This window comes from Syngnathus scovelli, chromosome 12, assembly GCF_024217435.2.
Source record: "Syngnathus scovelli strain Florida chromosome 12, RoL_Ssco_1.2, whole genome shotgun sequence".
In the NCBI taxonomy this organism is placed as follows: Eukaryota; Metazoa; Chordata; class Actinopteri; order Syngnathiformes; family Syngnathidae; genus Syngnathus; species Syngnathus scovelli.
In genome coordinates, this window is record NC_090858.1 from 5,412,254 (window position 1) to 5,439,294 (window position 27,041).

The 27,041-nt window shown below is 40.9% G+C and overlaps 2 protein-coding genes across 3 annotated transcripts; one reads left to right on the forward strand and one right to left on the reverse strand.

Moving 5' to 3' along the window:
- Nucleotides 1-365: 365 nt before the first annotated feature.
- Nucleotides 366-7,113, reverse strand: marchf5 (membrane-associated ring finger (C3HC4) 5). The gene is made up of 7 exons (XM_049736702.1): nt 6,999-7,113; nt 6,658-6,749; nt 4,143-4,345; nt 2,108-2,238; nt 1,804-1,987; nt 1,561-1,727; nt 366-1,487 (listed from the first exon to the last, which is right to left on the reverse strand). The coding sequence occupies exons 1-7, from the start codon at nt 7,068-7,070 to the stop codon at nt 1,371-1,373; spliced, it is 966 nt and encodes a 321-aa protein (XP_049592659.1). The 5' UTR covers nt 7,071-7,113; the 3' UTR covers nt 366-1,370.
- Nucleotides 7,114-7,419: 306 nt separating this feature from the next.
- Nucleotides 7,420-26,824, forward strand: cpeb3 (cytoplasmic polyadenylation element binding protein 3). 2 transcript variants are annotated; one of them, XM_049736699.1, is made up of 11 exons: nt 7,420-7,586; nt 8,782-9,635; nt 12,177-12,243; nt 14,721-14,777; nt 17,222-17,245; nt 18,667-18,834; nt 18,935-19,024; nt 20,818-20,936; nt 21,190-21,304; nt 21,432-21,613; nt 22,866-26,824. In XM_049736699.1, the coding sequence occupies exons 1-11, from the start codon at nt 7,448-7,450 to the stop codon at nt 23,091-23,093; spliced, it is 2,043 nt and encodes a 680-aa protein (XP_049592656.1). In that variant the 5' UTR covers nt 7,420-7,447; the 3' UTR covers nt 23,094-26,824. The 2 variants fall into 2 exon arrangements, with proteins under 2 accessions (XP_049592656.1, XP_049592657.1); XM_049736700.1 differs by lacking the exon at nt 17,222-17,245.
- The last annotated feature ends 217 nt before the right edge of the window (nt 26,825-27,041 follow it).

A 27,041-nucleotide genomic window follows, 5' to 3' on the forward strand; every position in this document is an offset into this window, starting at 1 on the left:
TCAGTCAAGTGAATTCAATCAGCTTGAGTTAATTTCAATTTTAGTAATGACACGAATTTGATGCACAATTTGTTTTCGCGGGCCACATAAAATGATGTGGCGGGCCGTATCTGGCCCCCGGGCCTTGAGTTTGACATGAGCCTTAAATATCTTCATAATAAAAAATAATTATCTTTTCATATTCCAGGTATTCCTCAATAAAAACATGTTTTTGACATAATAGCATTTAATATTTTAACTTACCTTTTATACTACATTAAAAGAAATTGTATAACTACCCTAAGCTTCCATAAGTGGGTCAAAAATGACCTGCATGCTTTCTCTATGCATACCCGTACGCCTACATTAGTAAACGTTACAAGGCATTAGCATCTGTATTTGGAAAAATACATTTATTCACAGAACAGATACCAAAGGATGGAACTGAGTGAGACACAGTGAGGGTGCAGGAAAAGCTCACCAAGTTTACACGTGCAGGTTAAATATTCCCAAATAGTGTCTTTCCACAATGGAGTCACATTTCTGACAGTTTCCTGAAAAGGGAAAACAGCAACTTACAGCTTTAGTGATCACAGCTCCAGCGTCGTGGGCACATTTGGAAAATATCAAGCAGTTGAACCTACCCGTGATAAAATTCAGATATACAGCTGACCCGATTCACATTCGTCATTGTTGCTGTTAGGATATTTGAGTCAGTGGTATTGGTTGGAGGGAAAGTGCATGGGAAATATGGGAGCCATTTTAATTGTTCAAGTCCTTTAGATGACAACATTCACAGGGGTCTCCCAAGTGAGGGAGTGATCTGATAAAACAAAACAAAGAAATGTTTTCCGTCGTGTCGTGTGTTCCCATGGTACCAGCATGTCCATGTTGGCCTCCATCCAAGTAAAAAAACCTTAATTTTATAAGATGTGACTGTTAGACAATCAAAGTGAAGGCAACCAAGGGCTTAAAACACTAAATGTTTGTTCACATTGTTCTCTTGGGAGCAGTTTGAGGAAGAAAAGCATAAAGGAAGTTATTAACATTTTATCTTTCATATAATCTATAATATTGTGATGATTTTCAACAGAAGCAACCAAAAACTGGCAAAGGGGACTTTTCCAGGAACTGTTATAAAACAACAATTTATTATTATTTAAAAAAAAAAAAATAAATCACTGCCATATGAGTGCGCAGATTCTCTGGTGTGCATGAATATTGTCTATTTTCAGCAGGCAGAAGCATCAGAGGTTTAAAATCAAATGTTGGCAGGATTCTGGCGGTATCTTGTCATTGAGGTGTGAAGATCATATGTTGTGGGGTGTGGGGGTGGGGTGAGACGGACTAATGTCCCACAAACCTCACCCGCCCTTGATCAGCCCGGGTCCTCAAGCTTCTTCCTGCTCAGGGAAATTGAGGATCTTGCGATGTGCTTGCCGCATGTACTGCTGCTGTTTGAAGTACACTTTGAACGACCCCTTGATGGCAACAAAGGCGATTCCTCCCTGTGAAGCGAATGGGTGAAGCGCATGTTTCTAGAAATGGTATTTTGTGTTAGATATTTGTGGCTCCACCCACCAGGATGGTCCTCTGTAGGTTGGAGTTGACGCTGCTGAACATCAGCTTGCCCACAATGGTGGCAATGGTGGGGAACACCAGCGCGCCGCACAGGATGCGGGTGGCCGAGACGTGATCGGCCAAGGGACTGGCCTCGGCCGGGATCCGAGGGACCGGGCAGCCGATCCCTGTGGAGATAAAGCGCCGTATAAGTCTTCAACAATTTTTTGGGGTAGAGGCTAGTAGATAGCTGTGCACGCTAACCGGGAAAGATGCTGTTGAGGATCTGCAGTTTGTTGGAGTATTTCCTCCATAAACGCAGGACGTAATCCTCCCAGCGGATCATCTTGCCGAGGATCAACATGACAGGGATGGTGGGCAGGCCGATGAGAAGGAAGAGAGGATCAGCCCGCTCCATGACATCCAGACCCTCCTTGTGGCCCACCACCTGCGCATAAGACAGATTCCTATATTAACTTAAGTCTGGATTGTTTTAAGTGACGAATAAAAGCTATAAAATTTGTGCTGGAGAGCAGTAGTAACCAGAAGGTGCCCTCAGTGGTCAAACCTGCATGACGGTGACGGCGCCATACGTGACTGCAGTCCAGTATATGGATCCCACCATGATGCCGGCTGCAGCGAAGGGACCGGCCTTGGAGATGACTCGATCGGCCAGGTCCAGTACGTAAACCACGGGCCCTGATGGGGGTGAAAAAAAAAAATTCAATCAGGAGCACAGTAGAATTGGACCAAATGCAAAACCAGCAGGGAAATGAATCAACGTATTGACACCAAATGGCCCGTTTGAGGTGAACATGACCCATGACCCCCTTTTTTTTTGTTAACTGCACCTGTGTTAACATTTTATTCTAGACTGATTTCGCAATGCTTGAGTACAGTTATTTTACAGTTACTATGATGACAGTATAATTTCCTTCCATTTACACCTACCTGATCTCTACGCTACCAGAACGAGATCTAATTGAGTCTGCCTTTAATGAGCCGCCCACAGGACAAGAGATTCCAAGCATTCCATTACACGTACTGAGTTTTTTGTTTTTTATATACGAGACCATTAAAAAAAGGTGTGGTAAATGCTTCAATGGTACATGCGTGTTTGGCAGACTATTACGGAAAAGTAATGACGCCATGCTCCGAGGACTTGTTGTCTTTTGAGCCATGTTGACGGGCTTGTTTTTGGCTTCGCAGCAGGCCGAGTGCTGATGGGAGTGTTGCCGCAACTACTCATCGAGCCGTTTCCATCGTTGCGCCACGTTTCTCAGACAATAAACAAAAGCTGGGTAAAGAGAAAAGCTGATATGTTGCTGTGAGGTTTCACAGCGGGGGAGTTTGTGGAAACGAGACGAGCGAACTCGGCAGTAACCCCGAGAGGATGACCGCCCGAGCTTTCGTTAGCTCCATTCTCCAAATTGAAAGCTGTGGTCAGTGTTCGCAAGCTGTGAAATTACTCTCACTATGACTTAACAGTAAACACTGCAGGAGTAAAATGATCTTTGAAAAATATGAATCTCTCTGGCCCCATCTTCTGCTTCGAATGTGGCTTTCAAAAACCACCAAGCATTTAAAGAAAACAACCAATCCAAGATAAAAGAGAGACAAATCATTTGTCACGCACTTACAGGCACACCCATAACTGGCACACCCTGGCAACCTCGTGCTTTCTGTTTCCTTCAGGAGCTTTGCGGAAACTATGGCCGAAAAAACAGCCCTCGATGATAAGGTCAACAACTTGGCATGAGACTCGCAAACAGTTAGGCAACATTGAAATCTTGCACGTCGTTTCAACACTGCAAACTCCCCCTTTGTAAAGTTAAGCATTCTACTAACATGTTAGAAAAGGAATAATACACTTTGAAAATGGCAACATTTCCGGACTATAAGACGCTACTTTTAGCACAAGCTTTGAACCTTGCGATTTTGTTTCGGTAATCCAGTTGAGAACATTTCATTCAAAACACCTGCGTCGGTGTACGTGGTGGATCTGGTAAATTTCAAACTATTTTTGTTTTTCTTTTAAATCACAAAAAACATCAAATGCTGGCTGAAAGAGGTCAAGTGAGGCGCAGTAATGTCTCAAGTCATATTGTCGCGCTGTTATGATGTACAAGATGAGGTGTGACAGCTAAGGTATATTTGATGTAAAGATTTTGAAAGAACTTCTTACAAGTTATAATGTATTCAAGAGCTCATATAATATTATGAGTTACATATAACTGACAGTTAATCAATCTTGAAATTCATTGGTGCGGACCTTAATTAGCACCTTGGAACAACCTTGGCAGTGTTAATAGCGGCAGAGTGGTAATCATGAGCGCCTCAGAGACTGCAGCAGCAATTAATCCTGATAATTACAGAAATACTTTCATCTTAAAATAGCTATAGCTTTCAGGCTTCCCGCAAAACATTGGTTTGACGCCAGGCGTCATCTCATGTCACGGCGTCTTTGAAGATACAATTCAAGTGGCTAATTGACGATTAGTGACACGTGTGCACGCACGATAGATGTCTTTTTAGGGAAAAACATGATCACAAATGCACCCTTGTGTATGTGATTACTGTATATTTTGGAACTTGCAACTTACCCAGTTTGGGAAACACGATGAGATACTCAGCGTTACACTGCGGACAGGCCACACGTGCTGTGCTATTGCCGCGCTGCTTCTCATCCACCCATCGCTGTAAGCAGGCCTGGTGGACCCACTTGGTGGAACCCCGGCAACGGCATGGACGCACCCACTCGGCTGTGCGGTCATCTTCGTCTGTTGCGAAGCATACCCAGCAACTCCTGAAACGTATACATGATGACAGGTCTGAGGATAACAAGCAAAACAATCTGGAATGTAAGACAAAAGTCAAATGTTAATGGTGCATTTAGAATTTTCCAGTCAGTGTATTTAAAAATACTGATTCATGATATCGCATAGGGATATGATAGGGAGAACTAAGGGGATAATCTGTCACCATCTAGTTTAGTGATGGCCACTTTGAAAAGAAAAGTGAAGCTAGAGTTGTAACCCAGCAGCTGAAAAAGTTGTCAAGACAAAATACAGTACTCTCCCACAGACTCATTAGCTCCCATTCAAGGTAATCCAGCCTCACAGTCCGACAGGATTTAATAAACCACAGCCGAAATGCAATCCTACATGCGAAACTTGAAACTGTAGCTCGCCCTTTTGCCTCTAACGGGCTAAGAGAACTCTAAGAAGAGTAAAAAGTGCTAAATAGTGTCAGTCTCCCTGCATTAAATCTAAACTATATTTACCTTAAAAAGAGCTGACAATTTTATTATTCACAGGACAGGGTAGGCAATTGTCGGGCCTCACCCACACTGGCAGTGGCTCTTGATTCATTTTTGACATTGCTGAGCCATTGAAAGCTGAAGTACCAGTGTTAACCACAGGACGGCAGACTGACTCCCCAAAATTAAAATCTTTACATTGTTTTTTTTTCTGAAAACATACACAAAAAAATGTAACTTTGTTTTGCTGTTTCTTTGAATGGGAATTATTATGCAAAAGATGAGCAATGGATGTTTTCTATAAGCGTCTGAAAATTTAAATACATGAAGATACTCTTCTGTACATTGGTCATTTTGTCCCCATCAAATTTTTTTTATTTTTTTACCATCACATGGCTATTAACTAGTCACACATGGCAAAAATGATGCAACCATCAGCAGGGTAGAGTCATGTCGCCCTTCAACTGGCTGAGTTCAGGAGAAATGAAACTAAAGACAAGCAACAGGAAGAGGGGTGATGAAGCAGAAAGACACTGTGGCGAGAATGTCACATGCTGTTAATGTCAGCTGTGTCTCTCTTTTTTGGCCTCTGGTGTCTTTAACACAGATAGCTGTCTGCATGGGATCAGCCAAGGTACCCCACCGAGCAGACATATGAAGGAGACAAGAGTTTTTTGTCACATGTCCTAAACAGCCAGTCCCTGCCTAAAATAGTTCCTTCAATATTGCTGATAGCCTCTTAGCTTCCCTGACCATTTTTCTTCTTGTCTTTTCATCAATCTTGAAACGATGTCACTGTGGTGCCATATATACTTGAGGATGACTGTCTTCACTGATTGGACCAACAATGTATTCCTCACCAACTAGTTGTGAAATACCTACTCGCAGGAATGACCTGACTGCCCGAGACAGCCCCAGATAATAGCTGGTGGCCTTATATTTGCAAGTGATAGTGGAAAGTTATACAACCGTGTGAAAGAAAGGGAACACAATATACAACTTCTTGCCATCACCTTTTCAAACATGACCAGGGTCATTGCGTGTGCATATATGCCTGCTACTGGTACGTTTAATAAAAATTTCCTTTGTGTGTGTTTGTAATGGTTCACAAACAAATGACGTAACATGATGCTTATTCATTCACGCTTTCTAGTTAATCATAGGCATATATAGGATTACACTGCATATTACCTTTGACACGATGGCAATTAATTTTGAGTTATTTTGGTGGCCATTTTTTCAACATGAAAGTAAACCCCCACCTCTACATGTTCTCAGTAGATTAAAGGTGCGTTGAGTGACCACTCACACAACGCATTCAATGCAGCAAACAGTGACAATGAGCACACTGCAGGGGGTGCACACTGCAAGAGGGTGCGTGGCAACATTTTAGGATTTGTTTAACACACCAAAAGCAGAATAGTCGCTCAAATTGCAGGGACAGCTGTTTGGAAAAACTGGGCGTGTGTTTAGTCTGCATGGGTGGTACGGGATGGCTTATCACTTTGTGACATCACAATGTGAGGATACGATCGTTTTCTCAGATCAGGCAGGGGTGGTGCTTGGAAGGGAGAGAAGAGCACAATGCTCCAACATATATGAATGGAGGGAAACACTTTGGGGAGGGATTGTTGAGGAATTTTATTTTAATTTTAAAAATTGGTTTAGCATGATATACGGTAGCTCTTTTAAAATCCGTAGGGCCGTAGCTCCCAAACTCAATCTCCGATTGCCCTAAAATTCAAAATGTTCAAACCCATAAGAATAATTACTTGACAACTGTCTAGAGTAAACTGTTGTGATTTTCTGCAACATATCATGGTGCGTAACGTCCATTAGCATGCTAGCCATACACTCACCTGTCCAGATTCTGCTGCAGGACCACCGTATCTACGTCCGCCATTATCAAGAGAAGTGTGTCGTCTAGACGCCGTGTTTGAACAACCGATGACTTGATTTAAAGATAGACATAAAAACAAAAAGGCCGTTAAATCACGGACACCAAGAACTAGCGCTAGCTAAACAAGCTAGTGGCTACGAAGGCCTTTGTGTTGACGCGAGTCCCCAACTACTAAGCTATTATTGTGCAAAAATCTATTCATTCGTGGCCATTGCGCGCTATCGATCTCTTTGCTGCACTCCGCACATTACCGCAAATATCAACATTTTGGCTAAGGTCTAGTAGTCTGTCACTCTTTACCACATCGTTGTAACAGCTTGACTCCGATCCGATGACAGGAGGATATGATGCAGCGCAGGGCAGCGCGGCCATGCGTGATTACGTCATCAAAACAAGGTCGTGCTCTCGGGAAATGTAGTTTAATTACGCTTCTGTCAAACTACTCTTATTGTAGTTGAGCCATTTAGGAATAAGGCTGAATTAGTCTGTCAGCTGCTTTGTCGCATTTTTATAATCATAAATCATAATCACAAAATACCCATATATAAGATATATGCATAATATAATTACACAATAATTACGTTTTTTAAAGTTGTGTTGCTTTCCATATGTTTTGAAAACACACAAAAAATGTATTTTAATGTGTCTTAATCTCTTAAATTCAACATTGTTGCTCACTCAATATGGGGACAAATTGTCGTTCATGTTTCCATAAACTCTAACTCCCATGATCCTCTGCGGCATCATCCATGCGCCGCAGTCAATCAGCTGTTGAGGCAACTGCTGACTACCTCGGAACAAGGGTTGCTCGTTTGTCATTTCTAAACCTTGACGAGGAAAAACAGAAATATATTCACTCTCCGAGTCCCCAAAGGGTGAACAATCAAGGTAACTTGGCGATAGACTGACAAACGGCCGTGGTGCATGCTGCTTGTGTCGTTTTGTGTGACACATATGGATCAAAGGGGGATTTCTAGGCAAGGCATTTCCATGAAATGTATCGCACGTCTGTGTGCGAAGTGCTGTTTGTAAAGTCATGTGGCAATGCGTCTTAAAAGGGTGAGGATAGCTGTTCTGTTCTGATGACCTTGGAAGCGCACCTCTTGGGTGGAAATCGCGGATTAACTGCTGGGTTGTGTGCAATGCAGGTTGTTGCGATTATTTTCAAACCCATAGCTGTCACACATCTAAAATCAAATGTATTTGATAGTTTTCAATGTCTCCGCGGTTGGATGTTTATGCAATAAGGTTGCCAAATGTGTAATGACTACAAACACTGCATGACTTAACATTTGCTGCTGCCTATTGGCGTTTGTCGAAGCGCAGTTGAATGTGTTTTCATGCGTTTAGATTTGTTTTGATCCCCAAAAAAAATGAATGCAAATTGGGATGGTGATAATTGCTGGCCATGCCATTTGCGTTTCACGAATAGAAATTGTTTCACTGAAATGGGAAGTGGCGTACGTACTTGTCATTGGGCTAAACCGCACTCCAATATCAGGGTTGAACACAACATTTTATCTTTATCACTGCGGACCTCCACCAGTGCGCTATAGCTGAATAAAACGCCTTTCGACGTATTTACACTGTGTCTACATATTCTGAGCACACAACCGGATATGCGCATTAATAAAGAATTCCAGGCGCGTCACGGTGCAGCATTTAGCATGGTCAGTTCATTGATAGCTTAATAACAGACCCTATAGGATCCTTTCTCCTTACGGGAGGACAGCTGTATTTACTGACGTATGCAAATGAGCACAGGGGCGGTCCTATATCCCCACGCACAATTCCGTTTCACATTGCAGTTTAGAGTTTCCTGCGTGGAAGGGGAACCGCAACGTGGCGAAATCGGAGAACTATCTCCACGTATATGCTCTGTGCAATTCGTGGCATCTATGAATACATATGCTATTGTTGGGAAGTATTCGATAAAATGAGTGATCACCAAATGGGCTTTCCACTTGCATGGTCCTACTAGAGTCAGATCCACGCTGGAGTTGCTCTACTTGGACAGACCCGACAGTTGCTGTGTGCTTGGCTGAAATATAACAATTACACGTAAAATCCATCTGTTTTGCAGCTCTTCAAAACATGCAGGATGATTTACTGATGGACAAAAACGCAGCCCAGGCTCACCATCAGCAAGATCCGACACAAATAGACCCTCCTCCTTCCTCCAGTACCCCCCCGACCTCGTCATTGGAGCCCTCGTCCTCATCATCGGGGTCTGAGAGTCCGTCGACCGGGAACAGCAGCACGGCGGACAAAGTGTCGATGGAGTCCCCAATCCTGCCAGGGCTGAACTTCCACCAGCAGCCACAGGAGACCGATCCTATTTCCTCCCCGCCTTCCCCCTTCGGGAGCACTTGGTCCACTGGGAACACCAATGTCGTGGACGAAAGCTTTTTCCAGGGAATACCCTCCGCGAACGGGACGATGCTTTTCCAGAATTTCCCCCACCACGTCAACACGGTCTTCGGTGGTAATTTCTCCCCGCAGATGGGACTCGCCCCTCAGTCTCAACAGCATCAACAACCGGCGCAGCAGCAGCCTCAGCAGAGAAGATCACCCCTCAGCCCCAACCAAGGCCCCTTCCTCCAGAGAAACGCTTATCAGACCATCATGAACGCAGCTAAAGGGTCTTCTTCTTCTTCTTCAGTATCGTCACCGGCATGGAATAACCACCAAAACATGGGGTGGAGCACCGGCTCCAACCACCCTTGGAGTGGTTTACAGGCAGGCAGGGACCCACGCAGAGCAGGGGGCGTCGGTGTTGGAGTCCCCTCTCCCGTGAGCCCAATTTCCCCCGTGAAAAAAAATTACGGCAGCAATGTTATTGCACCGCCAAAATTTCCAAGATCTGGTCCCCTCACTCCCAAGGCCTGGAATGAGGACGGTGCCTTCAGGACTGACAGCAATATTCTACCTATACAGGTAAACACACTCCCTTGCAAAGGAAATGGGTTATTTAGTCTCCGATTTATTTTTCTCCGTTTAAAATTTGTATCCTGCCTCAAAATCAAAGAAATGGAGCGATTTTGGAACTACACATAGTATTGCGATATGCGTCTTGAATATTGCCGTATCGATATGATTGCAATATTTAACATGTGCCTTAAATAATGACATATTTACTAGGTAATAGATTTGTGTCGATACTGTACACACTTTCCACAGGCTTCATCTATGTTTACTTGTATGAACAGCCTCAAGACTGTTTCAGAGGGGCACCTTTCTCAGCTCGCCATATCCAATTGCAAGTAGACTAGTTGCCAATACTGACTTGCTTTTCACACATGGCCGCTCCCCCCCCCCCCACACACACACACACTTAGTTTATTTATGCTGACTCCAAAATATATCTCTTTGCTTAAATCTAAATCTAAACATGGATACATTGGCGTTGTAATGATTACATATTGCGTGTGGATGAAACGCAACTCACGGATGGCAGTGCGGGATTAAACATTCAGGGAAAGATGCTTTCACTGTCATTTAATCCATCTCAGGCCCAACAACACAATCCGAAGTGATACTGTGGACTTGTCTAATAAGACTATTGTACATGTTTTATATAACCGATGAATGACTTTGGCGTCAGTCTTAAGTAAAATGGATTGAAAATGAGTCACAAACACTGGAGGGAAAATGCACTGTCATCCGCCATATTTGCCCTTGGTTTTCTCAGTAACATCGTCCTAGTTACATAATCAACATGTCACAGTTAGCCCCAAGCTACGCTGATGCTAGTTGCCATTTGTTTTTGCCTGTGTTTATTTGTACCTTTCATTGCCTGCTCAACTGGCTTCTTTCTAAAATCCCTTCCAATATCAAGATATGATTTGTCTTGACGCAAGCCTTTGTGGCTGTGTCTGCATTGAGTTAATTACCCTTGTGTGTGAAACAAATCCAAATCTTAAGATATGTGGGCCGCATTATCAGTTGCACTCACCTACTCACACTAACCAACACAGTATTTTCCTAGAAAGCTTTTGGGTGCCTCACTAATGTCATCCCAGCCACAGCTCACACTTAAGTGCTTAACAATTCCAACCATAATTGGAGGGGAGTTATCACCACGATGCAAGGTCAGGGTGCCACATGTCATCTGGTTTGTTGACTGAAGTGAAACTCGGGCAAATTGCTGAGCCAAGCAGCAGGAGCAATGTCACGTGGGGAGCTCATGACACGGCAGGTGTGCCCGTTGAGGTCGAAGATCTCACGAAGGGCCATCTTTTCCAGACTGCGTCTTTTTGAAGTGTCCGAACTTGTGAGTTGTATTTATGCCGATTCCCCCGGTACAGATTTCTGACCGCTGCGCGTTTAGTTTTGAACGAACGCGGCCACCCTAAAGATAAAGAAATCATGGAACATGGAGTTTTCCCTCAAATGTGTGATTGTAAGTGAAACGTGAAAATGATTAAGCACACTTTAAATTTGAAAAGGCATTGCACCAGCCGTCCCCAACCTTTGCACAAAAATTTCATGTAGATATATTTTGAAGGATAGCTATAGAAATTAAATTGAATTAAATTTATTTATTTATTTATTTATTTATTTATTTATTTAAAACGTCTTGATATTCAGGGAAGACCCAGCCCACAGTCCATTCTGACCTCTCGGGTCCTTACGTTACATTAAATGTAAAATCTTTGGATCCATTTAGGTCACTGGACCAGATTGACCTCGCCCCCTACAGTGCGCATCCATACTGATCACCCAGGAAGGGGAGCGCACGGAAACTAAAAGCTCAGCATTTGACGTATTTAGCGTTTGTACCAAGTGAGCAGATTTTTATCTGCGTGGTGCTGTCGGGTCCACAGTGCGGGTGAATGACGCTTTTGAATGCTCAGCCTAAAGCGTAACAATAGTGTTGGTGTGCAAACAATGCTGCTTGGTTTTGGGCTGCCAAGCCTGGAGCGAGACACTCTCAGGCCTCACCTTTGGCACACATGTTACTCCAATACATTTGGTCACCGGCGTTAGATCAGCTGGCAGGGATTGGATTGACCTTCAGCTATTCACCATAGTATTGATTGTTGTTCTGGTTTGCAAAGGGGAGGGGTCAATGTGCCCCACATGATCAGGAAAAAAAAAAGAAAAAATCAGCATTTTTTTGGGGGTTTTTCATCACAAGGACAGAATATGCAGCACATGATTAGTCATCTGTGCTAACTAAAGACCAAAATAAATCCCTGTGTGACCCATGACCACTAGACCAACTTTCCACTGAGGGCAGCTTCAGAGCCTTCTCTGTTATGTAGAACAAGTCAAATATTTCGATTGGTTTCACTCCAGTCAGAGCACGTTGGTATTTTAACAAGGTATAAATAAATAAGATACATTATTGCTGGTACTTTGATCTGTTCTGTGTTCATTTTGTGTTTTGCAAAGTGCTGCCGCAGATTATGACCCCTGTTCTCTCTCTCTCTCTCTCTTTTTTGGTTGTGTTTGTTTTTTGTTTTTATGTTGTAGGACGCATTTAACTTGCACTCTTTGGGGAATGCCTTTATGGATGCGATAAGGGCTGACCATGACAAAGGTAAAACTCACCCACTCGCCATTTAGGCCCACTGATGAATATTGATATTTTGTGAAGAAATCATTTTGCAGGGATAATATTCGTATGCCCCTGCTTTTACTCTATGTAAAAAAATAAATGTAAAAAATATTTTTTTTTTTAAATAAATAAAAATACAAAAAATGTCAAAATTGTTTTTATCGCTCTTGAGATGCCAAACATTTCTCATTGATTCAATCGTATGCTATTTTTGGCCTTTCGCTGTAAATTATTGATTCCAGCCTTTGTTTTTGTTATTGACTGGACATTGCTAGCAAGTATAAAACATCAGAAGCAGAGGGAGAACAAATAATACTGCTGCTGTTTGACTTTCAACACTGTTGACAAAAGCATCGGTCTGTAGATATAAGCTAACACACGAGGACTTTATCGGGAGCAAAACAGGCCTCGCAGGCACCAGAAGCCTGTTTACAAACTGTCAAACCGGGAATGATGCACTACTCTTATGCCTCGTTGCTTCATTTGGGTCAAGTGTGAGCAGACTGTGCCAGATTAACTTTGCCATGTGGCCACTCTGTACATAAGGTAATCCAGAATTGTCCACACATGGGAAAAAGTAAGTCGACAGGATTGGAAGAGGGCTGGTGCTAAATTAAGGTGAGGTGAAAGGTCAATATTAGCTTTGCCTGACATGCCGGACTTGACCTCATAAACTTTTAGCACGTTACACTGAGATGATGGCAACAGTAGAGCCCTGTACTTTAAACACCATTTAATGACTACATAATGACTACATATAAGATAAGATGATGACTGTGTTAAAGGGGAGATTGCAACTAATGTCCAATAAATCCTGTCAGGGTGATTGTTTTGCGCTAGGACGGCAAATTCACAGCTCGTGCTGTCATGACCGGGCTAATCCCTCCAAGGCAGAAAAACAAGTTTACTTGTCTTGTTTTGATAATGAATAAAGAGTTTGTTTGTCCGAATTGAATTGAAAGCGTTATATTCAATAAAAAAATAAAAAATAAAAAAAAATCTCCCAGACTAACGCCAGCTTTGAAAGACATGCTGTAATTTTATTTTGGTTACTTTTGACCCAATGGTTATTTTGAGTTTTGTTTTCCATGGACACAAACTTTCTGTTTTCTGTTGTGTAGCTGTAATAATTTTCATGATGTTGTTGGTGCAAGTGTGCATGGGGAGAGGGCGGGAGTAGGTCATGCTGACAAATGTGGAAGGAAAATAACTGGTTCTTTCCAACCATGTCAGGTGCTTCTCACTGGGTATTGTTTTTCTTTTTTTTTTTCCACAGTACAGTATTCCATTGGGATTGAATTAACCTGGTCCAGCTCAACGCAATGCGGGTTAGGGGAGCAATGTGCATTTTTTTTGTCCTATACTTTGACCTTTGCATCACTTTGGTAGACATTAATGTTTGACCTCAAAGGAAGTTCCTTTGAAAGCCAATCAAAGAAAGCGAGGTCTTGTATCCTAAATAGTAACACTTTACTGCTGTCCCGGTTAGCACTAGTTGAATTCTGTCTGTGAGGAAGCCTAACCAGAGCCGCAGTTCCAACTCGGGGGCCCCTCTGGGGTTCACACTCAACTTCTTGGGGGGAGCAGATGGCAGTCAGCCAGAGCTATTTTAACGTGTTAGGAAAGCAATGCCCTCAAAATTACTCATGGAAGATGGGCAAGCACATTCAAGGCCTTAATTGTCCAACATCTACACGCGTGAATCCTAGCACAAAATTGTTCACTTGTGTTGTACAGGAGTAACTTTTAACATGCTGTTTTGTTTGGACGACACCAACCTGTAACAAGCAGCTGGTCCGGCTCTCAAGAGCCATGTCACGTGAGGGTTAAATCCACAACAACATCTTATCAGCCCTCTTTACCAGTGAGCTGGACTTGTATATTAAAAATATTCTATTAGTAATATTTATGTTGAAGCTATATTCTAACCGTGTGTTGAGTTAAACTGGTGTATTTCAATATAGTGGTAGGCAACCTTTGAAAGGGAAGGATAGATACTGTCACTCAAGATGAGGTTCATGCCACGAGGAAACGATATTTTCTTCAGATAAGATATCTTAATTGATGTTTCTCGTGGGTTCAGAGTGTATGCTTGGAATGACTTAAGATAACCAGAATGAGACTGTCCCACATTAAAGTGTTGACAGATAGATTGAGAGACAAAAGCTCTGCTGAGTTCCCAGCATTTTAGATCCCTTTGTTTGTGTGTGTGTGTGTGTGTGTGTGTGTGTGTGTGTGTGTGTGTGTGTGTGTGTGTGTTTCTTCATTTGTGTGCATATCAAAGATGTGACAACAAATAAATTTGTATTTTCTTACGTTCACGAAATTTTTATTAGTTTTATCCCATCTTTATGTGTAGTGTTGCTTTTCAACTACGGTCAATTGTAACAGAAACGATTCAAGCAAATGGCTATCAAGCTGCTTTCGATTTTTGGTTCATGCCTATTTTTCTTTCCTAGGACGTTTGGGCCTTAACTTCCATCGTCCTGGAGCCGAACACATAATGCCACTGAACAGTGAGTAACATTTCCTTGCGATGTCATTCTATTTGATTTTTTTTTTTTTTTTCTCAGAGGGTTTTAAGCCTTAGCTAATGTGTGAAGTATTTTATGCCATGTTTGTACAGCACAAATACTGCATTTCTTCAGACAGGTGTGGGTTTATTTACTTAGTTGCAATGAAGATCTGGCATCTCTTTCAGGGAAGGCATCTATTTGCGGTAGGAAGGTGTAATTAGTGCAAATGCTTGTGTATGGGTGGAGCAAAAACACTGATGATCATTGTTTGGTCAACAGAATTCTTACGTTGGTGTTACAGTGGGAATGGAACGTGTACTTGGTTCACATTAGTAGAACTTTTTTATTCCTGTTTTAGGTAAATGATACGATGCGGTTACGATTGTTTCCTGATTAGGTTTCTGCATGGCTAATAATGCTCTGCTTTAAAACTACCTATGTTGTTCATTTTATTATTACATATGTGTTATTATTAAATATCTAATATGAATAAGTACAAATAAATAAATCCAAAATGTAAGTTTTCCTTTTCAAAATAATTCCCGTGGAGTCTCTTTCCCAGCTTTTTCTCCCATACCTTCATGAATTCCTGGAAAGATTTTTTTCGGAATCCTCCACAGCCACAACTCGCCTCCTCTTCCTCTCGCAGTGAACTAACCACAGGACTTCTTTGTAGACTTGCTGGTTGGTTGTCGACAATTTGTTGCGGTTTGCAATCTATCTGTCGTGATGCCAGTCTTGGAACTTTTCTGACACACCTCGTGTCGAGTAGACCATGCCACTAAACATTTGGTGCACCTGCTTAGCCTTTATTTGGGGCTGGGTTTCCTGACACCATAAACCAAGGAGGAACCTTCTAGCACAGTTGACCTGTGAATAGCATGACTATAAATAGCCCCACATGTAAGACTAGAATCTGTTGGTGCTGGTCTACTAGCATGCTGATGACCAGCCAGGTGAAGAAATCAGGATCCATATTTTTTAGCCATTCAACCCATTACATTTTTCCACACAGGAGAAGCCTTAATTAATTTTCAAGTGCTACAATACACTACAATTCTTTTCATGATCGCAGAGAGTGCGTCCTGGATTGATGTTCAACTCCTGTTTGATGGGCGTACGCTGAAGCAAGCACAGATCTGTCAGATCTTCCAAAGATGTCGCAACAAAAAGGAGCTAGCTTTCTTCTATTCTTATAGTATCACTCATTTGCTTTGAGGAGTGCGGAATAAAGTTGCAGTGTCAGACTTAATAAAGGTGTCTGTAGCCAACTTATCACTTGTGGAAATCAGGACATAACAAACTCATCACTTCCAAAGAAATTTCATTTTGCCTCATGGCCCAAACTCAAAAATGGAGCTTCAGCCCATTATTTATCTCCATTCCCCTTCACGGGTTTGTTCCCCGTGCTGTAGTTTCTGTCTGTTTCCCTGGTTGCTAGGTGACTTTGTTACAGCAGAGGCTCAGGAGAAAGGGCAATACTACAGCCAGCCATTCCAGGTTTGGGGGGGATTGGAGAGTCAGAGTTTTTTTTTTTTTTTTTAAATGAAAACGTTGTGAAGGAAACGAGCCTCAGAGACAACATATTCTCTGAGAATAATCCTCATGCTTGTCCACGTTTGTAATGTAAAAAGCCAACTCTTTCCTCCCCTGCTGTTCGTATTTAATGAGACATATTGAATTTTGGAGTGGAGACAAGATAAACAGAATTTTATTAATCCTATGAGGGAAATTTTAAAAGCAGGGCATTAAAGTGAGGTTCAAATTCTGTAGTGAAGTGAAGCACAACACTTGTGTAATTTTGTGACAACCCTGCAAGGACCGATTAGACAGGCCAGATGTTATGCCCAGGTCTGCTCCACATGATAAAAGTAAAAGTTGGAGCTTTAACTTTTGATTCAAGTGAAGGCTTGAGGCCGCCACCTGTCCCATCTACTCAATACCCCGTGGGAACTTTCCACTCATCCGCAGGTTTCCATTCCTAACCAGGGAGTAAATTATAATACTTCACTGAGGTCATGATAATGACTAACTTGCGCCACCTTAATTCGTGTATGTACTCTGCTTTATTGTCCTGTTCGTAAATAAACACAAAAGATTAGCATCAATGTCAACAGTTTCTGGTTCATTAAACTTCAATGACAATGTCCACTTTTGCGTTATGCAAGGAAATATGTCAGGTATTTGCGTGACTAAACCAGATTAAATGTGTGTTGTTGCTAAAGTCAGTGGAGCAATTTGCAACGTGCAGTTAAAACAATTCCTCCTTTAGTTGAACAGGCTTAGGTGTGGCCGTCCGTGTTTTTCCTGTTACCTTGGCGATGTTTCTGGACTGGTGTTATTTCCACAAAATGTCTCGTATCTCTCCCCTACCTGTGTTAATGCCCACCACCCCCCCACTGTGTCTCCTCTGTTTTTCTTTCCTTCGCTTTCCTGACAAGCAGCCCGGAGCTTTGGCCGCAGAAGAGGTAATATGTAGATCTTACTCAAGGTTCCTGCTTGCTTTGCCCATTATTGTCTCTTGAAAGACGCCTCATCTGTGTTGTCATTGATGAAATCATCCAAATGAATGCATTTTCATGAAATCAAAATGGGGTAAGAAAAAAAAAATCAAAATCACGAGGGTTGACTCACCTTAGTAATTGGCATCAAGCTTTTGTAATACTATGTGATTTGAGTTCTTCCAAAGCGAATTTTTGAGAATTTCAAGAGTTGGAGATGATTAATTTGATTGGCAAATGTGTGATTCTAATATTGTTGTTTTTCAATATGCTTTTGAACAGCAATCTTCAAGCAGAAATGCCAATTTTATGATTGTTATTTGTGAGCCAATAGCTTCTGCACTGTTACTTTGTTAACCAAATAAAAGCTGAATATAGTTGATTCCCCTAAACACACATCACATCCACACAAAGATAGTAATTCAATATTAATGTGTTGTTTTTCCAATGCATAGTGACAATCTTTGTGTCACCAACTCCTCAGGAAGCAAATTTTATTTTTTGGCTGTGTTCAATGAACCATTCTACTATGTAGCGAGCAATTGTCATAATAGGAAATGAGTCATAATAATAAATGAGTGTCATCCGGATAGGACTAATTTACTAAATATGTTTTACCCGGCATCGGGTTGGCTGGTTGTACCCTGCCGCTTGCCAAAAGTCAGCTGGGAGAAAATGGAAAGATGATTTAACCTGCCGGGCAGTGATTTTTTTTTTTTTTTTTTAGAAGCAATTCCATTTTCATCCCGCTCTGATGCTGGTCTTGACACCCGAAAATTTGAATCGATTTTAGGGTCAATTATTTTCAAACCACAAAAGTTTCCATAGTCGGAATCATTCTAATACTTTCACAATGAGGAGCTCATAGTTGTAGAGATTAGATGTGTGGTGAGGATTTCAAACAGAAATCTTCTCAACCAATAAGAGACCAGCAGGTTTACATTACCCGTTTTGGTATTGTTTCCGTACATTGAATTGAGCCAAGTAGGTACCAGGCTCAGCAGGCAATTAAACTTGTGGAAAGCAGCCAATAGATTCCCTTAAGCTAGTGGATTCCCTTAAGCTTTCTTTTTTTTTTTTTTGCTCATAATGGCCATCCATACATTACCTAAAGCTGTTTCCACTTGGGAAAGGAAGTATGCGGTGTAAAAACAAGTCCTGCCCCTTCAGTAGACATATCATAAATTTAGAAACAGTACATTGTTATTGTGGATTGGGCTTAGTGTTAAATATTAAATACATTTAGATATATTTACACTGGCCTTTACATTTCGATATTTACGTGCAGAAGTTGTGGACCATGTGGAATATTTATTTGTACTCTCCCTGCATTGTCTGACCTCCTTTACTCAATCTTTGCCCTTCTCCTTGCCTTTCCTCTTCTGCAGGTCGTTCCTACCTTTTTCCCTTTGAAGATGCTTTCCTTGACAATGGCCACGGTGAGCTCTCTTTGACCCCAGGCCTCAACTCTCCAACCCGTTGTCAGAACGGAGAGAGGATGGAGCGCTACTCCCGCAAGGTTTTTGTCGGAGGCCTGCCCCCAGACATAGACGAAGGTAAATTGTTCACCTGTTTAATTTTTATTATTACCACATATATGTAACGTTCATATGTATATAATAAGCAAAAACATTCATGACTTCATTATTTTACCAGATGAGATCACCAATAGTTTCCGTCGCTATGGACACCTGGTGGTGGACTGGCCCCACAAAGCCGAGAGCAAATCCTACTTCCCGCCGAAAGGTAACATTAGTTTGTCCAAACAAACGCTGGATTTTCCCATCGCACATCAAAAGACTACACCAATAAATATCACCTTGGGTGATTCTCACCATCATAGGGTGCCCTAAAACGTTCATGTTACCCAGAAATCATACTGAGAGAGCGTCACATTGTTAATCTGTGTAGCCCAGCGGCAGTAATCATACACCATGAGATTTCGCACTAAGGGCTGTTTATCGGAATGGTTACCTCAGGCAGGACAATGTTTTTCTCCACAACTTCATGAGCCCATCAGCAACCCATGAGCTTCTGTCATTTTAGAGAAGCTATTAAGATGTTCTGGAAATAACTGGCATTCCTCATACACGTGGTAATACGCTACATCTGGAGGAACTCGTTTCTCAATATTATGGTTTTCCTGAATTGGGAGGATTCCTTGGGCGTAGTGTTGACTCTACTAACGCCACACCCAGCAGCAAAACTATGACAACCTTTTCGGGGAATGAGCTGAGGAAGCTGTCATTGTAAAGGGGTGTGGTCAAGTGTCTTAAGAAATATATATATTTATACATTTTCATTTTTAATATTGCTCCAGAAAGCATAAAAATATATAAAATAAAAAATATATATCTTTTTACCTTAATTGTTTTTTTGCAAAATAACACACAAAACCGTGATCTGCTTTTTGAATATTTAAATGTGAAATCACTTACTAATTAGCACTTGTCAGTTTCGCTCATTGCTCATCAGTGTTTTCACAATTCTTTGTCTTATTTAATCTGTTTCTTGTGTTTTTCTCGTCAAGTTATCCACTTGTCGCAGCAACCTGTTATCAGCCTAATATAAGTATTTTTAGCTGAGCACCAATGTGCCTGTTGATTGTGTCGACAGATATTTTATCCTCAAAAAATGAAGTGTCATTAAATGGGTTTATTCCCTGAATGCTTCTGATGCGCTCTGAATAATTTCTCGGGATGAAAAATGACACAAATGGAGGCCAGTCTTTGGTTCTCAGATGTCTGTGATGTCGTGGCAACCACAATGAAGTCTGGTCACTATGGTGATGGGAGGTACTTCTGCCCGATATCACCCAGCACCGTCATCACGGTTGATGCTGCAAATGTTAAGGAGCTATTTAGGGCTGAGTGAACGAGGTGGCAAAATTGCCCGAGTGTTGCAAAGCGCTACCGGCGTGCAAGATGACATCATACTTCTCTAAAGCTGCAACACTCTAAGACGATATATAGTCGTACCGAAATGCTTTTATAAAAGTGACTTTTTCAACATATTTGACTTTATTAATGGAATTGATTTCTCTTTTTTTCTTGCTATATAGCAAAAGGGAAAAACTAGAGGCTACTGTGAATTAGTCTTGGAAATGACTGCTCACATTAGAAAAAGAAAATGCTTGCAAACCACCATGACTCATTCCAGACTGTTTAGGCACCAATAATTTTGAAACTGACCATTTATTTTATGTTTAAAAAAGAAAAGGTTGTACACCATAATGTAGTACTGTTGAAGTGCTTAAGGTTATCCGCTTACTTTCTGTTCATGAATATGTAGTCCATTGTTCATTGTGTGACTGGGTGACTGTGTAAAGCATTTAAGTAACTTGGGCTGAACATTTTAAGTCCATTTACTTTTCATTTTGGAGCATTTCCATTTTTTTCCACTTTGTTTTTAATTTATTTGTAGTACATGTTTTTTCTCTATGAGTTCGTCCTGACTTAAAACCTTTCTTGTTATGTTAAGGTGACACACACTATCACTTGATTTTGACTTTCTTTTCAAATCTGTTTCCTCTTTTCCAGGTTACGCCTTCCTGCTGTTCCAAGAGGAGACTTCTGTTCAGGCATTGATTGATGCCTGTATTGAGGAGGACAGCAAACTATACCTGTGTGTGTCCAGTCCCACTATCAAAGACAAACCGGTGAGCAGATAACAATAGTCATCCACATATTTTCTTTATCCTCTGTGGAAAAACAACTATTAGCTTTAATGTGATTGGTTAGAATTTTTAAATTTGTACATACAATTTTAACCAAATTCTTTCATTGAGCAAAAAGAAAAAAAAATCCCTGCGATATTTTTGATTTTATATTTTAACCATGTTAAGCACTTTGAGAATCCTCTTTGTGCTGTATAAATAAAAATGTATTTACCATAGTACCCCCCCCTAACAGGTCCAGATCCGTCCATGGAACCTGAGTGACAGCGACTTTGTCATGGATGGCTCCCAACCTTTAGACCCCCGCAAGACCATCTTTGTAGGAGGAGTGCCCCGTCCTCTACGTGCAGGTAGCTGATAGAACGATTGGCACTAATATTACTTGCCTCTTCTAATACATATATGTACTTTTTTTTTTTTTTGAATGTACTATGTACATGGACCTTAATAATCAACCCTCTCTTTCTCTCACTCCAGTGGAGCTTGCTATGATCATGGATCGGCTGTACGGAGGCGTTTGCTACGCTGGCATCGACACCGACCCGGAGCTCAAGTATCCAAAAGGGGCCGGCCGCGTGGCCTTCTCCAATCAGCAGAGCTATATCGCCGCCATCAGCGCTCGCTTCGTTCAGCTGCAGCACAATGACATTGACAAAAGGGTACGTTCACCATGCCCCGTTTCCGTCCGTCCTCACGAAGGACCACCGCATTGAACTTTGTCTCACCCGCTCTGCCACACGTCCCATTGTTATTATGGTGCACGTTTCAGCTTGCTAAAATGAAAAGGCTCGCTTAGGCTGTCTCATCACTGCGGGCCAACACGTGTTTCCAGTTGCAGACACACATGATTGATTTAATTACAGTTCTCTATACATGTTGAGCCTCACGTGCTGCATATTTGAGCCACGCCAGCCAATAGCAGACGCATACATTGTGACCGAACAAGACTGGTTGTCAGCCAGAATACTGGGCCTCTCTTTAGGGCGTGGCCCCACCTATTTTGTGTGGACAACAGTAGCCTACTGAGAAACACCTCTGAAAGATGTGACTAACCCTTAAATCCACCTTAATTCTTCGGCCCCACCTATTTTGTGTGGACAACAGTAGCCTACTGAGAAACACCTCTGAAAGATGGGACTAACCCTTAAATCCACCTCAATTCTTCGGCAAACTATATTATTTTCAGTAATTCTATGCTTCACATTTTTCTCGCCTGACTTTGCGCCAGTACACAAAAATAAAGTCGATGAACTACTTACTGAGTAAGTATTGAGAGCGATAAGAAAGTGGGAAATATAACTGTATAGAACAGGGGTGTCAAACTCATTTTCGCAGGCCGCATTTTAGTCATAGCTTCTTTCGGAGGGCCATTATGACTGTCAACCCAAATAAATGTATGAGCACCTCATATTATATACAGTAAAAGCTACAAAACAAACTGGCAAATAACCCGTTTTCAAATCAGACGAGTAAAAACTGGTCAAATATTTAAAAAAAAATATATATATTATTAAAAGTGAAGACAATTTGCAATTCTAGTAATGACACACGAATTTGTCTTCGCAGGCCACATAAAATGATGTGGCGGGCCGCATCTGGCCCCCCGGGCCTCGAGTTTGACACCTGTGGTATAGAGGTATTTTTGTCCAAGGACTTTGTCTGTGTGGGAGTCATTTAAATGGTTTTGAAAGAGGCTGACACACAAGCTTTAAATTAAATGAGAAGGATTTTGTGGCCACACTCCCACAAGGTTTGCATCGTCATTCCCACCTTGAGTGTCACCATGACGACCGAGCCCTCATTTCTTTTTCCCGGTCAAGCTCTTTGTAAAAAAAAAATCGAAACAAACAAATGGGAGCTGTACTGTATCAATGTGAAATTGAGGAGAATGTCTTCTGCTCTTCCTCTCAGGTGGAGGTGAAGCCGTATGTGCTTGACGATCAGATGTGTGATGAATGTCAGGGGGCGCGCTGCGGGGGCAAGTTCGCCCCCTTCTTCTGTGCCAACGTCACATGTTTGCAGTACTACTGCGAGTACTGCTGGGCCAGCATTCACTCGCGAGCCGGCCGAGAATTCCACAAACCGCTCGTGAAGGAAGGAGGCGACCGTCCTCGACACGTGTCCTTCCGCTGGAGCTGAGTAATGTGTCTGCCTGACCATCCCCAAATACATAAAAAAAAAAAAAAAAAGTCCTTCTATCCGTGAGCAGAGCATGACAAATAACACAAAGCATCCCATCTTCACACCCTCAGGCCCAACTCTTTGTATTGCCCTCTGATGAAGCATTGTGAAACGTGAAAGCTTTGAATTTGCACTTTGGCATACCACCTCAACACACACACACATGCACGCACACAGACACACAGGATGTAACTTCACACACTTGACTACTTTCAGCTCACTCTCTTCTTTGACGAGGTGACGAGGTCCTGCTGACCCCCCCCCCAACCCCCCACCCTCCATAGTCACGTGGAAGTGGGACCATATGAATATTTAAAAAAAAAAAAAAGCCTATTTTTAGTTTTGTACCTATCTATACATGTGGATTATTTTAATTTAATGTAAAAAGAGCATGCACTTATTTTCAAACACACACACAGACATACATTACACACATGTATACATGGATGTACTATAAATATACACAGTAGGCCCTAAGAGAAAACGAGTCACCAAAGTGTACAAGTGTCGTCAAACTGGGCAAAATAAGAAACATCGCAAAATAAGGGCCCTGTAATGCCTTGAAAAGATGAAAATAACATTATAATCAATCAATCCATAATCGTAAATATTAATACCTCATACAACCAGATTAGTTCACTGTTGATTTCTAACGATATTTTTCTAAATGTATTGCTGCAATGGCTTTGCTGCTGAATTTTATGGTCAGATACCAGAAGTACAAAGTGCAAAGAGAACATCCACGGTGCATTCTTGACAAAAAAAGATGGCTGCCATTGAAGCGCATGTTTATTTCAGGTAGCTGCATGCTATTGACCTTTTAATACTGCCCATGTTTGCACAGCACACTACAGATTCATCAAGAGGCAGTGAAGATTCAAAGCAGCTCGATGCAACCTTAGTATCACAAATCCAATTCAGTGTAAAATAATATGACAAACCATCTCTGATAGGTGAAGTACTTTTTTTTTTTTTTTGCAGTGATTGTTGTTATAATTGTGCAATTTTTCTACCGTATCTAGTTAGGTCAGAGTATGCCTAGAACTGTGATTCGCTTTAGCTGTTGTTCATGTCCAACATAGTGAGTGAACTTTGGATAAAAAGGACAGCAACAATGTTGGATCCTATTGAGACGTCCCATAAGTCAACCAAAGAGTTTCTGACTCGATGAGTCAGCCTAGCAGTTGTTGTCCTCCCTCCCACAAGAGGGCGCTGCTGTGCGTAGTGGATTCAGTGATAAGGAAGAACAGAAATGAAGCTACTGGATGGCACATATTCTCTACATATTGGTAGAAGTAATACAGATGTGCAAATTAGGGGTACGACACTATTTACCCCCCCATTTATTTTGTCCTGCAAAGCTTGAAGTAACCAACCTGCTAACAGTCTATTTGTGTTTTGTATGAAAAGTTTATGGAGTGCAGTGATGGCAAATTACCTGTAGTTTTTGTTTCTTTGTTTTTGTTTTAAGCAGTTTTGTGGACAATCCATAGCCTGTAAGGTTCTTGCAAGGTCACGCGTGTTCACTTTTGATTTTTCGTTGGGGTCGTTGATTGCCCCATGCCCAGAAGCTCATCATCTCTTTTAGTCACAATCTGTTTGTTTTCGTATGCTTTGTGCTGTCCACAAAAAAAAAAAAAAAGCAGAAGATATATTTTTACTGATGAAAAGAAACTAGAGGCTAACCATCAGTCGTGTATTCCTACGAAAGTGAATTTTGTGACAATTGCTTCCCTGCGAAAGTGATTTTTGTGACGATTTCTTCCCACCCAGGCAGGTTTTTTGAGTTTGTTTCTCCCAGAATAGGTTTTTGTTCTGCACTACTCTTTGTATTGTTTTCAAGTGTCCGCACTTGTTTTTGTTAAACAACAAAAAAAGACGATAAAACTTTTCTTTCTGACTGACAAGATCTTTTGCAATACCTCACTTTTGAAATGTAATAGGAGACAAACTGATATTTTCTAAGTTCATTCAGATGAAAAATTATATATATATTAATTTAATTCTTAAAGAGAAATTATTTAACAGATGGTTGCTTTTTTTATTTGCTCATTTGCTTTTATTTAAAAAATATATTTTTTTGGGAGAAGATGACGGTTGAAGGAGTTAAAACTACAACCAATATAATATTGCGTCTGTGTGAGAGAGTACAGCCTAGTTTTGTGGTCACGTCTGAAATATTACGAAAAAAAAAATGTGTCCCCACTTTTTGTATCTTTATAATCACGTATTTAGTACTCTGTTGTCCACAGTTGTAAAAGAGGTTTTCTGTTTTTTTTTTTTTTTAAGACGTTTATTTTTAAAGTTTTTCTAAAATACATGTTCCAATTGTTTTTGTATTTCAAATAAAAAAAATCCTGATATGTTAGCTTGGCCTCATTGAAAACGTGATGGGAGGTTGTAAGAAAAAGAATGCTATGTTAACACCAAGCAGGCAACTCGTCTGAAAGCCCCCAAGGTGCATCAAGACTGGTGGCCTTTTGCTCATGCAACACTTGAATTTGTCCCAATTTTTTTTCCACCCTTCCAAAGCTAAGAACCTCTTTGTTGTTACGTGCAATACTGTTTGTACTATTTGTAAAAAAAAAGACAAAAAAAAAATGAAAAAAATGTGGCATAAATCTTTACTGCAAAATTATTTAAATTGTGATTCACAAGAATAATTTTCTACTGTGTATTTACCTACTACCTGCTAGTACCTTTCAGTAGTATGTAGCCTTTGTACTGAGAACATTATTGCTATTTTCAGTTTTAATTTCATTTCACATAATTTTTTGGGGAAGAAAAAAAAAGGACTAACATTTTTCCATGTCTTTATTTTATATTTTTGCCTTCACTGGTTTATTTTTCAACCCATAAGATTTCTTGGGTGAGACGTTCATATCTGGTCAATGTCATTTATATTATATTCATTTGTATTTTTACTTAATAAATTAATTTTGCGATGGTAATTATTTCAAATTCATTTGAATTACTTTCACTTTTTTATTTTTGAAGCTGGATTTAAAAAAAAAATTATAATGTCACGTGTGTCTGGATGCTAAAATGCTTAGCTCTGTGTGTTAATGTGAACATTATTTTGATAGAAGTGGGCCTACAAATTGGCAAATGAAATTAAAAAAAAAAAGCTGAATTTACCGTACACACTACTTGTATATCCTGTAGCAGCATGGCACACTTAACACTCAAGCTGACTTGGTGTAGTAAAATGCACATCGCTTCCCAATCACCAATTAGATCACGTCTCCTTTGTCTAGTGTGACTGTGTGTGCATAAATATAGCGCTTAAGTGCATATTATACAGTATTTGTATTTTATCTCGATTGGGCAGTGATTCACAACTAGGGTGCTGCAACACACTTTAGCGTGTCATGAAAGATCACAAGGGGTGCTGCAGGTGATAATCTCATTTGGCCCAAAATTATCAATGACAAATTATCTGTGTACATCTATGTCATCGACAGGCAAAAGCTACTATGAACCTGTGTATCTATCTACGTGCTGCCATTAAGAATAATGACTTTCTGCGAGTGCATATTAAACAAGGCCAGATTTCTCACTAAGTAAATTAGTCAACTGAGATGAAATCATTTCAAGCTATATTTCATACTTTGTAATAGTTTTGTTTGGTTTGTGATTTTTCTATGTAAAATGGGTGCCTTGACTCAATAAAGGTTGGTAGACACTGATCTAATGGTTGCGTTATCTCATTCATAATGAAATAAAATTATTTCTTGGAAAAAAAAATATTTTCATTGCATCTCAGTGATCAACCCAAAATAAATGTAAAACTATCCACAAGTATCTTAATATGACTAGTTTGTTTTGGATGTTTTTAATGTTTTCTGTATTAATGGGCAAATGCTATTAAATATATCATGGTGCTGCAGAAACATATATTGTGGC